Consider the following 15490-nt stretch of genomic DNA (forward strand, 5'->3'; position numbering starts at 1 on the left):
TTATATTAAAAAGACAGCCATTTCTGAGACAGTAATGTTGTAGTAGGAACGAGTCTAAATAAAAGGGGTAAAAATAACACTTTTATTTACCCTAACATTAGTCCATTGTGAAAACTTGGTGGAAAAAGAGCTTTATAATAATAGCCTCTATCATTTTAAAGATGAGACAAATAAAACCTATCAATGGCACTCTATTTACTTTTAATTGGTTACAATTAACATTCAAACGTTACACTAATGCAAAATACAATAAAGTCTAATGACTTTAGCCTCACACTGAGACAGAACAAAGGCTGACAGAATGGGTTTGGTCCTGAGTGAATGGATGCCTTCTTATTCACTATGTGCGCTCGAGAGGCTTACCATCACCTCCCTTCTTACATCATGTCCAGCTGCACAAGAAAAGAAGAAAGGCAGAAACGAAGAGGTTATATCAAATGTCTCAATGGCCAGACGCACAAGAGCATTTCCTGCAAATGGTCTTAACGTATTCCCACAGTGATTTCTCAATAATGAAGTAATACTGAAAGTTATTGTGGAAGAGAAGTCAGTTGGGGTCAACACATACCAAGTCATCCACATCTCCAGCATCCTCCACTGCAGGGGCTGCTGCCTCCGTCTTCTCCTGTTCTGTAACCAGGAACTGAGGGACAAATTGAACATTCATGTGAGCCATTTTGGTGTGGGGGGGGGGGGGGGGGTGTGTGTAGCTTCTTCAAGTAGGAGCTTTTTCAAGTTACCTGAGCTGCATCCTCTTTGGATGTAGTGCTTGCCTCGACCTCGTCCTTGCTGATGAGAGTTATGGCATCTGTCACAACAGGTCAAATGAAAGGTTCAGGACACAGTGAGCAAACACCGCATGTAATGACTTGTGCCAACAATTTCATTTCAGGCCAGGAAAACAGCTGATTTAGCTCTAAAACAGCAGCAAGCTACCAATGCACAAACTATCTAAGAAGAAAGAAATTTACTTATTGTTCCCCGTCACAAGCAACTAATTTATATCTGTTAACATCTCAAAATAAAGTGTTTTGGTGCCCTGTCACAAGAAACTAATTTATATCTGTTAACATCACCAAAATAAAGTGTTTTGGTGTCCTGACAAAACAAACGGGTAAAATTACAACCATGTCTACAGTCTCGGTAGGGGTTTGTGTGATGGCATTCTTTACCCTGCAAATGGGAAATCTCACTGAATAACCCAATTAATAATCTATAATTACCGATACAATATCACTCCCCAAAATGAGGATGGAAAGGGGAGGCGTTTACTGTATGTGAAGTATGCGTAATTTGTGTCAAAATTAATTCGAATAGCACTGGAACTGACAGAGAATGTGGGAGTTTGTTGAAAAACAGGTGTTATTTCTCCAAGAAATAACCCCCCCCCCCCCCCCCCCTTACCTCCCATGGAAAATATTAGCCCCATAATAATCACAAATATCAGTGAATCACGTTACTTCACCTTATCCAGTAAAACTAATCTCATCTGGGCAGGACGAGATTAGTTTGCAAACATGCACTCTGTCTTAACTCCCCAAATCTGGCATAAAACACACTGGACGGAAATGTCAAGTCATATTCGTGGGTGTGTGAGAATTTGAGTAGAGGAAATCCTATAACCAGGGCCTTATCGTACCTTGAACAAGGAGATCCCAGAAGTCCTGTAGGCCCCTGTCTGGAATGCTCCTCTTCAGGGACTGTAGGTAGCTATTGAACAAAGCAGCATTCTCCAGCTGGAATTATAAAAATATAAATTCAGTGACACATTTATGATTCTGCTCACACAACATTCTAAAAATTACGCGCAGACGGTGCGCGCACACACACACACACACACACACACACACACACACACACACACGAGACACTAAACAGACACAAGAGACACTAAACAGACTCTAATCTTTTCAAGTTGACTCATACTATGCGGTTTGAATATCAACATTAGATTCACAATGCTTCTCCAAACAGACAAGACAGTTTATTTATTTACCTTAATAGACTGCTCTCTAAAGGTCTGGATACAGTTGATGCATTTCATGAAGTAGTGCGTGTTCTTGTTGCTAAGCAACTGCTCTATCCTTTGAGTTAGTTGCTGACAGACTGGGAAAGACACATGGGTTATCACGGATGAAACAAAGAGAAAATAAAAGCAGTATTGATGGGGCTGAACATGACTTATAGTATTTCAAAAGGCAAACAAAATATTAAGTAAGATACTTGATTAACACACACACAAAACTAACCTTCTCCAAAAAGAAGTGTCTTCTGCTTAATTAAAGAACGGAAGTCTCTGACTGGATCCACGCTACCCACCTAGTGTAGCATTGAGTAATGGTTGAGACTCAAGTCATAAAAGATGAAAGCATTCTCCTTTACATGTAAATTATAGAGGAAATCCTTCTGTTATCTTAGAGCTAGCTCTGGTCCATAGCCTTAAGAATCTAGTCAATGGGATTTTCTATTGACAATATCTGTAGAGGGCACAGTGGTGTAACTAATATTTTTTTTCTTCCGGTAAAAAAAAATGTCTGGCCAAAAAGTGCATTGTGTGGTGAAAGTAGGAAAGTAGGGAAAGTATGCTTTTGCCTCCACAAAACCATCTTTGTATTGGTGAGCAGCAAAATCAGTCTTCATGTGGCGGCAGGAAGTCGAGAGCAACAAAGTCCTTAGAGCTAGGGTTGGGTCGGGACTTTTTTTTAAAGGTAAACCACACCAATGCAACTCATTGAGTTGCATTGGTGTGGTTGACCTTAAAAAAACGTAAAACCCGACCCTTTGGTGTGGTTTGGGCTTTAGAGCGGTCCTCTTTAATCAGAAACATAATTCACACGGTTATGCAATGATGTTTTCATTATTTTCCAATACATTTTAAACTATACACTATACAGTATAGTGTATCTATTTAGGACTATTGATATATGACCATATGTATCTCACCGAAGTGGCAGTGCCTTCACTGATGTCAGCCAAATTGAATTCCTCCTCTTCCTCATCCAACTTTGCCTTCTTGGAGTCAGGCTCTTCAGAGCTATAGAGTGAAAGGATCAGTGTACACTTCAGAAACTCCAGACCCTTTACTATTCGTACTGTAAACATAAACATGTTCAAGATGTAAGGAATATGACAAAATGTCATTACTATTATTGTGATTTAAGTTATTAATTACAGGTACATTAGACCTTTGAGATACTGTATTTTTGAATTTCATGGAAATTAAATAAAAAAAGGCTTGAGATATTTCACTGCATGTGTCATGAATCTACTATAAATTAAAGTCACTTTTTAAAAATTATATTATGGAAAAGGATTTGAACGTTTGGGTAACAGTGGCTGATGCATTCATGAACTAAATTTACAGAGCTCTGCAAGGTAAATACATAATCAGGGGTTGACACTAAGGTCTCAGAGGCACTTGCCCATCGGGCAAGTACAGGTGATGTTCTACTTGCCCAAAGGTCATGCCCACTTGCCCGAAAAGTAAATCTTCCATTAAAAGATTATAGGCAACATTTGAATTAAATTTAACACTTTATATTTTCTGAGGCTGTGAGATAAAAAAATTGTCATACCCCAATTGTTTGATCAAATACCTACATAGCTATGAATATGACTATGGGTTCACACCATTTCTAAGAGTAGCAACAGTGAAAACAACACATTATAGGTCAACAGTCTTCTTTTACATTCACAGACAAGAAGAGTGCTCTGGCCACTTTCTCAACTCATGTTGTGTTTATAGATGGTTGTGTCCCCTTTCAAATGAGCACTTGGTCGGGCAACCAGAAAGCAAACTCCACTAGCCTGGAAGTATGATTTACCTGCCAGGGACAGGTGTGCAACCCTTAGTGTCAACACCTGATAATGACAATGTAATAACTATAAAGTATCCTGATTATGCAAGTAAAAAGAATACAATTCAATATATATTGTAGGTTAATAATTAATACTAATTATTACATATTTAAGGTTCTAAACATCTGTGTATGGGCGAGCGTGTGCAAGTGCACGTGACGAGACGTAGTGACCCACTAGGTAGTTAAAAAAAATCCCCACAGCCTCTCTGTAAAACAAATAGATTACAATTAATTACTACTGTAAATACACAAAAAACAATCTAAAAAAAGCTACTAAAAAGGGGCCCTTTTGCCTTAAGAATTTGTCTTCAAAACAATCATTCACTTTTAAGCTTTTGTTGCTTTTGGCCACATATTTGGTACATATTTCTTACATGACCTACTGATGGCCTCCCAGCCCACCCACTTCCCGTTTGGATTCAGGCCAGACATACCCTTGGCCAAAAATCTGAGCGCTGGTCTTCAACTGCTTCTTCTTCTCTACCTCCTTCAGCGGGAACAGCTTTTTCATCTCCTCCAGTGGAGCCTTGCAGGACGCACTGATGGCCTTGGGTGGCTCCAGAATGGCCTTCAGCCATGGCTCTATGGAGGGCAACGGCGTGCTAGGGTTCACTGCCCGATGGTGCAGACACTGAGGGACAGAGATGGAAGGGTTGGGGAGATCAGTTGCAGAAATTGCAGTCAAATGGGCAAAGTACCAGAATAAGATTTATAAAGATGAGAAAGACAAGAAATTCGACATTTCATAAATGGTTGACTTTCTGGGATTATTCAAGAAGAAATAAATCTTGTGGGTGTCAAACAATTTTTACATTTAGGTATTTCACAACATGCTTATCTAGAGAGAATTACAAATTGCAATGTATAATAATAAGCTATATATAATATTATATTATATTTATATACCGGTATTATAATATAATATAATATGTTGCACGAATGATAGTCAACCAAGAAAAAGCTAAGTGGTCAAGTAATTAGATTCCAAGAAACAATATAAGAAAAGTGTGCCATTTTCTGCATAATTGCAATACCAGAGAAATTACAGTACGGTACATGAAATATTTTTGTTCTGTCTGATATCGAGTGATTTACTGTTTGGTGATGAATGAAAACATCAGTGGACGTCAATAACCTAAACAAAAACTTTTTTTTTTTAACTTAAAAAGAAAAAAGAATCATAAACATTTACAATTTCCGGGTGGACTGATGGACCACATTCCCAAACAAAGCACTACAGTACAGTGCTGCATCCTCTTCCATACCACCTATGTTGTAGTACCTGGAAGAGCCTCTGGTGGGCAGGGTTGGGAATATGGTTGACTTTGAACAAATCCTCCTTCTTTCCGTTCTCATCATCTTCTACCAGCATCATGGAGTCAATCAGAGAGTCCACTGCAGACAGCTGAGCCTCTGGCAGCATCACAAAGCACACAAAAGTCAATGTTTCTGTCCCTCAACCAAGATGTACAACTATGAAGCACAGTTTACTAGTATATATTGTAGTGTTACTTAGAGCAATATTAATACCTGACGGGTTGAACTTCTTGTTTTTTTCCAAAGAGGGAAATGTGAACTGCCTGAGATCTTCCATGAAGGGCAGCTGAACGTAAATGAGACACTGTAAAACACAAAAGGACAAGAGTTATTTCTCCATTACTCTGTAAGCGCATACAAATTATTTTGCTTCATATTCTTCTGAAAACGGAATATAAAAAGGCATTACATTTTGTAGTCACCTCACCTCGTACTTCTCCTTGATGCAAGGGAAGGCTGCTCCTACTTGAGGGTTAGTGTTCCGGGCATAGGCGTAACGGACAATAGCCACCATGTTGAGTTCATCCAGCGCCCGGATAAGAGCCGACAGAGCCACTCCTGCATGCTGCTCAACACAGAGAATATGTTTGGTTGTTGATCCATGTTGACCTGCTGTTAATTTAGTATTTTGAAGTGTATACCAGTTCCTTTGTTCAGACCTCATCATCCACGGCTGCAAATACTTTGAGAACCTGGTTTCCCATGAACTGATGCCGATGGACCTGCAGATACAGATCAAAGTGTCAGCACAGCAGAGGAGTTATATGCACATGTAAACGATAATTCACATCTAATGGAGTGAACTACAAAGCTGTGCACCGTAGAGCACAAATCTCCACCGGGAGGTATCCCTTAACAATAATAATAATAAGTGATGTGTGCAGTTCAATTTCTACCTAGATCCATGAGGGAGTAGTTTGATCATGACTTGTACATTGTACAACTTCGAGCTCTCTACACAGAGGGAGAAAAACCTTTCAAGCTGAAATCGTTCTGATGCAAGTTGATGAATAATACAGGGTAGCAAAAGAAATGTCTCTTCATTGTATTTCTCTGTGAAATGTTGCAAAACGATGTCAAACATCTTTTCATGTCATCAAACTACGCATTTGACATCATCGATTCAGCACAACAGGTGCCATATTGACTGGTTGCGATCCGTAGTCTCACAGCATGCGTATCCAATAGCCCTTAGGGACGATTACTCTGCGTTTATTTTTATTTTGTATGTCAATATTGTTGTTGACCGATTTGAAAAGATATTAAAGAAATATACTAGTAGTATGAGGCAAATGTATGATATTCTGGCAGAGATAACACATCAGTGTCACACGACTGTCAATTCATGTATCTTTCAAATGACATTAATATTCTTAAATGGTCATACAGAATGACAGAAACAGAGGAAGTATAATACCAGGTTCTGTTTGGCAAATCCCAAGACAGAAAAACATTTCCCATCATGCTTGTATTTCATCTGATCCTGGTCTACTTTGGAGAAGGGAACAATGTCGCTCCCATAGCGGAATCCTGAATACAGGGAATAAAAGAGAAAATGTCACTAGATCATGTGTTTGGAACTGATATGTGTGTGATATGCTTGCGTGAAGTCTGTGTGTGGGTGTCTGTAATGAACTTATGAAAACCAGCTATTAAAGGAAAAAAAAGTAAGTACGAAAATTGTGCAAATCTTTGAATATATATTTTTAAAGCGAACATCCTTGACATGAAAAGGTTTGGGAACCACTGATATAGCAACATACTTTTTCAGAAAACGTTTGTAGAATTGGCTTATTGGTTAAGCAAGCACATTCTCACCTTGAATGGTGTCTTCGCTCGGCACCTCAGTCTCATTGTCGTCGTCCCGACAGAACACGGTTTCTCTCCTCACATCTTCTTTGCTGTGAGACTGAGCATCCACTATAGTCCAGCCCTTCTTGGGCTTCTCACTTGTTACCTTCAGGAGACACAGTGGCTCTTCATAAGATAACCGTGGATCTTGTCAAAGAAAAGAGTATTCTTTTGCTATTACTGTACTATTACTTCACCACTTTGAATGGATCTTGTGAAAAGAGCATTCTTTTTCTACTATGGTGCAAACATGCATCTTTCACTATTGACTATCCCAGCTTTCTGATGGACATCGATCCACCCACGTCTCTCTCTCTCTCAAAGTATGTAAACAATTATTTTGCCATCTACAAGCTCACGTGAGCTTGTAGATCCAACATGATGAAGTACAGTATATAGGGCTTAGGAGGTTTAAAGAGTGCTACTACTAATGTGCCAATAATTACAATATGCTAAAAAACTAAAGGCCATGTTGAAATATATGTCATAGTGTAGCACAGTGTACATAATTACCATACAAGTTCAGATACACAGAAATTATTCCATATACTTCAGTCAACTTACTGCTTTGTATCCCACAATGCGGATAGACAGTGAGCCGCCGATGGTGAGCATACAGGGCCAGGCCATAGGTTTCTTCTCAATACACTTGAACATGGACAGCTTCTCAATCGCACCGCTGCAACAAGTCAGTCACATGGATAACATTCAATAACGTTATAAGATAACAATACCATACTGTAAAAATCAATACTGTCCTTCCATGATAACTCTGTTTTATTTGATGTTTTGGCATGTTTGACTTGAGATAAGAGATTGAGAGGCTGAATAAATGCATTCTGGAAGACATATAGCTGGATTAAGAGTCGTGACTGGCTCCCAACCTGAAGGAGTAAACTTCATCCAAGCCGTCTACGTCATCCAGACCCAGCATGATCTCTTTGACCAACTGCAGGCCGCGCTGCTGTTCACTGGACAACCCTTTGCCTCTGCCTGCATGACTGGATCCACTACTGTCCCCATCTTCGCCTTCTTTACCATCATTGCCTTCCACTGGGAAAGGTAAACTGAAAAAGGAAATGTTAAAGGGTGACATCAGCAGATTTGAGGATTTAAAAGATTTGTATTTAGAATTTAATCTGGTGATTATAGACCACTTACATAGTTTTATTTAAATATTTTTGTAGTATTCAGTTCACTACAAAAAGTATAGACTAATTTGTGCAACTGTGCTGAATATAGTTCACACACAATAATTGATCTGGGTCAATATCTAAATAATACTTCTGTTATATAAATAACAACAATAATACCGGTAGTCTTCGTGAATCAACCATGGTGGGTTGGAATAGAGTATGTTGACTAAAATATGTTTGCTTCAAGATAAGTGTCTGTCTGAGTCTTACAAGAACTGCAGGTTGATGTCATCTTTTGACAGATTTTGAACGATAACCTCCAGCTGGTCATGGTTGGCATGGGTGCTGAGGTCTGTCAGAACGGCAATGTTGAGTCGGTCCAACTTTTTCACTCTGAAAGGAAAGAAAATGTAATGACTTCACTCCATTTGACAGTAACCAGAATGTTGGCCCCAAAACACACTCGTCCCCATTTCTTTCCGCTGACTGCTCTTCCACAGGAGTTCTTGTATTCGTTTTACTGAGATTAAGGTGCGGACAGCCTAACTTTAACACATCAGTGATTGATCCCCCCCCCCCCCCCCCATTTTGCTGTCGTTGTTATCTGCTGCATTGTCTGAAGGAAGCCAAACTAAAATAAGTCTTACTCTTATGTACCTGTACATAAGAGGCAACAATAAAGTACAACCTTGAACCTTGAGGTTAGGAATAAGTTTAGGGGTAGCCATAGTTTTACTGAGGTTACAGTAAGTTTAGGAACAAGGATAGGTTTAGGCATACAGTAGTTTAACTGAGGTTATGTTACATTTAGGAATATGGTTAGGTTTAGGCATAGTTTTACTGAGGTTACGTTTAGGAATAACAGGAGGTGACTATTCCGAGGGCGCCGGATTTGACCCGGGGGATAGGCCTGAGGCCGATTCTAAAAACGCCTGTAAATCCTGACCTAAGGTTTCTGAAAAACTTCAAATATTTATATAGCAGAATCAAAATGTTTACATTTTTGAATACTGTACATACTGTACAGAAGCCAAATATGGGTTCCCGATCTGAGTGGGTAAAACACCAAAATGGGTTCCCTCCCAGAATGGGTTAAGGAGCGAGCATTCTGGTATAGAATTTGACAAAGTGGGTGCCCAATCGTCCCATGCAAATTCTTGATCAGTGATTTCAGAATCTTACTGTGATTCTCCCTGAAGAAGATCCATGCAAACAACAAGAGCATCGATCCCTGGTGAACAAAATTTAAGGGATGTATTGTGTACACATTTGGAATTTCTCAAGTCTGCAATAAAATTCAGAATTCTACTTTAATTACACAACAGTGACAACACACATCTGAACATATAACAAAAATAACATAAGAATGAGGGTGAGTGATTTCAATGATAATTCCATCATCTACATGACATCTACATTCAAACACCCTAGAAATGTTTTTGTGTGAATGTCCATTAGCTCAGTCTACTGAAAGTGAGTGATTTGAGAAAGGATACAATCACTTTGTTGACTTTCAGGCTGGATCTGATTCTGAATTTCCTCCAGAAGCTCAAAATCAGGTATCGTCAGGTTGCGATGTACAGTGATATTTTGGTACTGGCCACTAGTTGCTAGTTTGTTATTGGTAGCATCGGTACCAAAAAGAACCAGAGCCAATTCATCCTTTGTCTCAGCAAAAACCTGGGGGGGAACAAAGTTTCATCTTCATTGTACAGTAACAGTATGCTGGGTAGGAAAATTTATACCAAAACAAATGTAGTACTTTTATTTATTTATTTTTTCAAAACAAGAATAGGCATGCAGACTACCTGACGCTGAACAAATTTCTGAATGATTTTTTTGGCTGCATCAAAAGGAGATTCTTGGCCTTGAGCAGAGTTGGACATGGAAAACCCCACATCCATGCACAGCACCAAAGCTGCCTGCAAGAGGGGAACAAATAATATTTCATTTCGATGGGGAAAGAATATTTCCTCCGATGTGGAAAGCCTGGTGACGCGAGGACCGAGGTTAACAAGAATAAGATATTGCATATGGTGCTCTACATTTATTAGAACGGATTATCTGGTAAATCAAACGCATAGGGATAAATGCCAATTAAATGGTGAGATTAGCTTGCAGCGCTGCTTGTTTATGGTACTCAATAGGGGGCGTGACAGTCTGTGTCCACTGTCCGCTCCACCGTTCAGCTGAACATGTCGCTACATGCCCGAATTTTATTTTTAGTCTATCGGCTAATCTTCCAAGAGTCCAGTCAGATTATTATTTAAAAAAAATTACATTAGAATACATTTAACATAGTAAATGCATTACAGAATTCACCAATGATGATACAAGCTACATGTCATGTATGCAACAATAATACAACTATCTGCTTGTCTCGTAAAACAGTTTAATCACTTCGGAAACCAAATTAATAATTCAATAAAATATTGTGTTTACAGCGTAGCGTGATGTAAAATACCTTAGCTGCTCGTGCCATGGTTTCTCTTTCCCTCTTTCTTTCTTCTTTCTTCCTATTTAGCGTGTCACTTTGTTATGACTCCGGAGAAATGATAACTAACAAAAGGTTCCTAGTTCCGTTGTAATCTCGCGTCACCAGACACATTTTATTGTTGTTTGATCAGAGTAGTTAACAGTCATGCATGCGTGCTGTACGAATACGTTGCTAGTTTGTTCATCAAAATACTGTTCATTTCTACTGAAAGTAAAAAAGTAAAAGCAAAAAAGAGATAGAAAAGGTAGGTTAAAACGCCCTCCAGTGGTCACAATGAATTATGTGTGCAGAGTGTGCTGACTGCACTATAAATGCATGCTCATGTTTTCATGAATGATCACTGTCTGCAAATGGCAGTTCATTTTTCATCATAAACATATAAATTGATACAAAACAGTGCCTGTAGGACAAAACTGATACTGTAGGTAATTCTTATTTATTTATTGCCCTTGATAGTCTTTTTTTAAATCAGGGGACAATGCAAATCAATCAACATTTCTGTTTTGACATCAACGTAAATGTACCAGTTAGCTATCTATATAAGATCATTTTCATCAGTAGTCTCTCGGCTTGTCGTTAAAATTGGTGGTCTACTCTAAATGTATGAATTCAAAACAATACAACTAAACATAAACAAAGTACACCCATGTGAAGTGTATCAACAATACATCAATTTAACATCACAAAATAGCAGTTTATAAGAATCGTGGTCCCTATATTGGCAGAGGTTTTCCTCTGACATGCATATGCCAATTTGCTCAGTGACATACAAAACAAACATTAAACTCTGTTAATTGTTAATGGCATTTAATGTTTGTGTTGGAGACAAAACAAACATTAATCTCTGTCCATTGTCAATGGCGTTTTTAATGTTTGTCTAGACAAGTATTGTCGTGTTTTTGTGTGATAATACATACAATATTTCTCTGAATAATGAAGCGTCAATGAAGACAGTACATCACACATCATTTCATGTGGAGAGTGTTTATTTCAATTTTATATGTATCTCTTTGCATTGCATCATCTAGAAGCAAAATACAAAGTACAAAAAGCATCCCATATGTACAAGTACTAAGTCATGCTTTGAATTGTCATACAGTATTTTAAAATATATAGAATTGCTTCACACAAAGTTGTCCAAAATATGAAATACGGTATGTTAACTTTCAACCAATAAAATCCAGTTTTTATTTAACTCTAAAAATATCTTTATTACCTAACATCAAACTTTTTAAGTCCTTTTTTGTCATGGTCTTTATCATGTCAGTTTATAGTATGTGAACACGTCTCTCAAATAAGAAGATATCAGTTGTTTACCATACATTTTATCAAGTCTCGAACTATACTAAACACCCATCTACAGTACATACATTTGAGCTAGTTTACCCAACTGAAATGTATTAAAAAATAAATTAAAGTACATTAAAAGAACATGTCAAATGTATGTTCTGGTGCAAATACACAGATGTCTTGATTTCATTTGAGTTTGGACCATAATTGTGAGTGGTTCAATAATCCAAACCTGTTCTGCTGGTGTAGTAAATATGTGAGAACACAGAAATTTGCCACAAAATCTCTGATTCATCAGCTTATAGTGACTATGGCTTAAAATACGACTTCAATGCATAATACCAATAATAATCACTTCACTTAGATGTTAAAACACTTGCAATTTCCATTAAAAAGTCATGATTACAGTGTACAATATAGACATCACACACAAAATAAGTATATTTACATAAGAGAGGTATTTCCATTTGTGTCCAAGATGCACCCAAATCCTAACACAGGAACTGGAGAAAAGACAAGGCCCATATGTTATCAATAATTTCTGAGTAGGATTGCTATTCTAGGAAAATCAATGACCATTGTATATATAGAAACATGTGTAATAAACTATAACCTCAAAGTCAAACAAAAATGCCATACATAATTGACCCTGACTCAGAGAAGCCTGATACTCATACAGACCTGGCTCAGGTAGTACTTTTTTCCCTGCTTTATTTTTGATAGCAACAGTGATAGACTGGAAAGGCTGGAGAGTGGCGAGAGATGGTACTTGCTAATCTTTGCTTTATCTTTAAAATGCTTGGAACTTTAGGGTAATTTGGTCGGTGTCAAGCAAGTTGTCCATCACAGTGTGTTAAAGCAGCTTTCAAATAATGTCCTGTACTGGTCTTGTCCTACGTGGCAGTCACGTATGCACAAATGTAGGTACTGGAGGTAGCTTTAAACAAGTCTTTAAAGCAAATCAAAATACTATTTGACCCAGGTCTGGATCCATGTGTGCCCTGGACATATACAGCCTGTTTTTACACTGAGGAAGTCTGAGCGAATTCACTAGGGGCCTTGCTCTGCAGAGTCCCAGAGATAGTGTCGGAGTCCAGCAGCTCCACAATGCTATAGGGGGAGCAGTCCTCCAGGCCTAGTTTCCCACACGCCCAGCCACAGAAGCCTTTCTCCAGGTCTCGTACAACCTGCCACCACTCACCGAATGCCCAGGACACCTGCACTACAGCAGAGTACAGAGCCAGTGACAGAGCCATGGGCATGATGAGCATGGGGTAGAAGATGATGAGGAAGGGACACACAGTGATCTTGTGCCAAAATGTCCGCTCCTCATTGTAAACCAAGAAGACGTTGTACCACGTGAGGGTCCCGTAGTAGAAGGAGGTGATGAAAGAGAGCAGAAAAACCAAGGGAGCACAGGAAAGGCTCCATATAACAACATGTGGGCCTTGGCACATGCCAAAGCCACACGTACACTTGCCACTGTCCCCTGCCTCACATTCAGCGTCAAGTCGTTCCTTTGACTTGGCCAGTTCCCTGAGTTCCTTTCCTGTCAGTGTGACATGGATGTCGACCATTTGACCTTTCTTCTTACCCCGGGTGATGGTACCTGTCAAGGTCACGTATCTACTGTCTGGAGGTAGATTCCACCCTGACCCTGTTAACAAATCAAATGACATGCACTATTAAAATAAATTCTGTTTATTATGCACAATAATGAATAATTTGCATGAATTGCAAAAACTTGAACACAAAAAGGAGACTGCATATCAACCCAATGGCCACAGCTATGTATTTATCCTAAGCCTTTATGTGTTCAATTTTGCACAGAAGCAAATGTTTTCATTGTCATTTTTGAGGGGAAGTTTGGAAGACCTATTCATATCAGTTTCAGATTAAAAAACAATCACAAGATAAATGACAAACGGACACAACATTCACAACTCTGCTCATAACATCAGAAAATCAATTTGTGCAGTGTCAGGTCAGGTGTAGTATGTCAAAATGAAGAATTGTTAAATTGAATGAACCATTACACTGGCACTATCTTATTAACTGTTTTTACCCGAGTTTCACTGAATCTGACGCAGTTGAAGTAAAAAACAAAGACACTGTCTTCTCACCTTCGTCTGTTGGTGTAGAAAGAAAATGTGCACCCTCTTCAGCATTTCTCTCTGCACCTTCCTCACCCCCTTGTTCCTCTCCAGGTGCTCTTTCCATGTCGGAGCGGTAAACAATGATGGACTCCGGGCGAAGCTCTTTCTTCTTCTTTCTCTTCCTCCTCATGGCAGGTCCCACCTCTCCTTCCTCTGCATGGCTTCCTGATATGTCAGACCTCAAGGAGGTCATCTGGGGGCTGCTCGCTCCTTCAGTCTGTGGTTCCTCTACTTGGGCCATGGTCTCACCTAGCAGAGTGCCTTCTGCTCTTTTACTGTTAAGGAATTATATGGAAACTAATAGTGATTTCTTGGACAGGACAGACTGCTGCCATCCATTGTAAGGAAATCTACAAGGAACACTATGCTGTTACTGTACATTGAGTGTGCAGTATGTGTGTGTGTGTGTGTGTGTGTGTGTGTGTGCTGTGTGTTAGACAGAGAGAGAGAGAGAGAGAGAGAGAGAGAGAGAGAAGAGAGAGTAGAGTTAATCGTTTGAACAGGGCAGGATAGCAGTCTGATACTGAAAATAATTGTGTTCTTTCTATAGTCCATGTCTGGATTTTGAATGAGCCATAGCAGCATGTGATAGTCAAGCTAAACCGTTCTCTCTAGGCTAGCTTAGCTGTAATGTATCTGTAATAAGGCAACTGAACTGACTCTGAGGAAGAATGCTGTTAAAATATTTTGCATCAAAAACATACAAAACTTAAACGTAGTTATCAGTTCTGCAAAAATAAATAAAAAGTATATATATTGGCCTATAGCTTATTAAATAAATATCCTCCTGTCCTTGCACACTGCCAACACCCATATTATCAACCATCACGAAAATCCGGCCTGCCGCTTTAGGAATTAAATCATTATTACGGTAGACCTATAACTTGTACATTGTGGAGAAAAGGCTAGCTGCTTTTAGGCGGATTTTCCAAAGGCTAGGGGATATCCACAATGTAGCCCGGTCTACACAGCTGATCCCCACCCTTTAAATCACACCCATGTCCGCTCTTTTGTCTATTAGACCCCAGCGACGAATGCAAAAACTGGATCTAAAATCGCAAAACAGAAGCTTACCTCAAATCAGTTGAGATTGGATACACAACTAGATCAGCACCTAAATCGTCGGCAGCGGCTGTATTATTGTTCTATTTGTTTGACACACATTCGGGGTGAGCAGCAGCCAGGCACAGCCATAGAGTACAGCAGATACAGATGCGCTCCGCAAACTGTATTCCAGAATAGCACTAGTCTCCCCCCCCCCTCCCGGTCTAAACACGCCCCTAACCCACCTCATCTGTCAAACCGTTTCCTCGCGCCATAGCAGGCTTTTCCATCAGACCACGGTACTGTTATTAGTGGCTGCCTGGTGTTTACTGTCAAAAT

The 15490-nt window shown here is 39.3% G+C and overlaps 2 protein-coding genes across 4 annotated transcripts; both read right to left on the minus strand.

Moving 5' to 3' along the window:
* Positions 1-68: 68 nt before the first annotated feature.
* Positions 69-10694, minus strand: LOC308330459 (X-ray repair cross-complementing protein 5-like). Of its 2 annotated transcripts, XM_080785323.1 has the most exons (21): positions 10629-10694; positions 9973-10086; positions 9661-9844; positions 9347-9395; positions 8435-8557; positions 7913-8095; positions 7593-7707; positions 6996-7134; positions 6595-6707; positions 5837-5899; positions 5605-5742; positions 5391-5481; positions 5143-5273; positions 4295-4491; positions 2944-3034; positions 2250-2319; positions 1997-2106; positions 1640-1736; positions 741-808; positions 569-643; positions 69-392 (listed from the first exon to the last, which is right to left on the minus strand). In XM_080785323.1, exons 1-21 carry the CDS (start codon positions 10644-10646, stop codon positions 378-380), a joined length of 2184 nt encoding a protein of 727 aa, XP_080641449.1. In that variant the 5' UTR covers positions 10647-10694; the 3' UTR covers positions 69-377. The 2 variants fall into 2 exon arrangements, with proteins under 2 accessions (XP_080641449.1, XP_080641448.1); XM_080785322.1 differs by lacking the exon at positions 69-392 and having other exon boundaries at positions 404-643.
* A 956-nt stretch (positions 10695-11650) lies between these two features.
* tmem169b (transmembrane protein 169b) lies at positions 11651-15313 on the minus strand. 2 transcript variants are annotated; one of them, XM_080785524.1, is made up of 3 exons: positions 15182-15313; positions 14075-14533; positions 11651-13608 (listed from the first exon to the last, which is right to left on the minus strand). In XM_080785524.1, exons 2-3 carry the CDS (start codon positions 14346-14348, stop codon positions 12974-12976), a joined length of 909 nt encoding a protein of 302 aa, XP_080641650.1. In that variant the 5' UTR covers positions 14349-14533; positions 15182-15313; the 3' UTR covers positions 11651-12973. The 2 variants fall into 2 exon arrangements, with proteins under 2 accessions (XP_080641650.1, XP_080641649.1); XM_080785523.1 differs by having other exon boundaries at positions 14075-14480; positions 15182-15293.
* Between the last annotated feature and the right edge of the window lie 177 nt (positions 15314-15490).

The sequence above is a fragment of the Protomyctophum bolini genome (genome assembly GCF_963924005.1).
Source record: "Protomyctophum bolini genome assembly, chromosome: 16".
NCBI lineage: Eukaryota > Metazoa > Chordata > Actinopteri > Myctophiformes > Myctophidae > Protomyctophum > Protomyctophum bolini.

Bases quoted from the DNA above. Each gene is read 5' to 3' on its own strand.
- LOC308330459 (XM_080785322.1), bottom strand. The intron at 7,135-7,592 runs GTAAGTTGACTG...TGTCTCCTGAAG, and splicing joins GCATTGTGGGATACAAAGCA to GTAACAAGTGAGAAGCCCAA. The intron at 6,708-6,995 runs GTGAGAATGTGC...CCCTGTATTCAG, and splicing joins GAGCGAAGACACCATTCAAG to GATTCCGCTATGGGAGCGAC.
- tmem169b (XM_080785524.1), bottom strand. From the start codon at position 14,348: ATGGCCCAAGTAGAGGAACCACAGACTGAAGGAGCGAGCAGCCCCCAG. The intron at 13,609-14,074 runs GTGAGAAGACAG...ATTTGTTAACAG, and splicing joins TTCTACACCAACAGACGAAG to GGTCAGGGTGGAATCTACCT.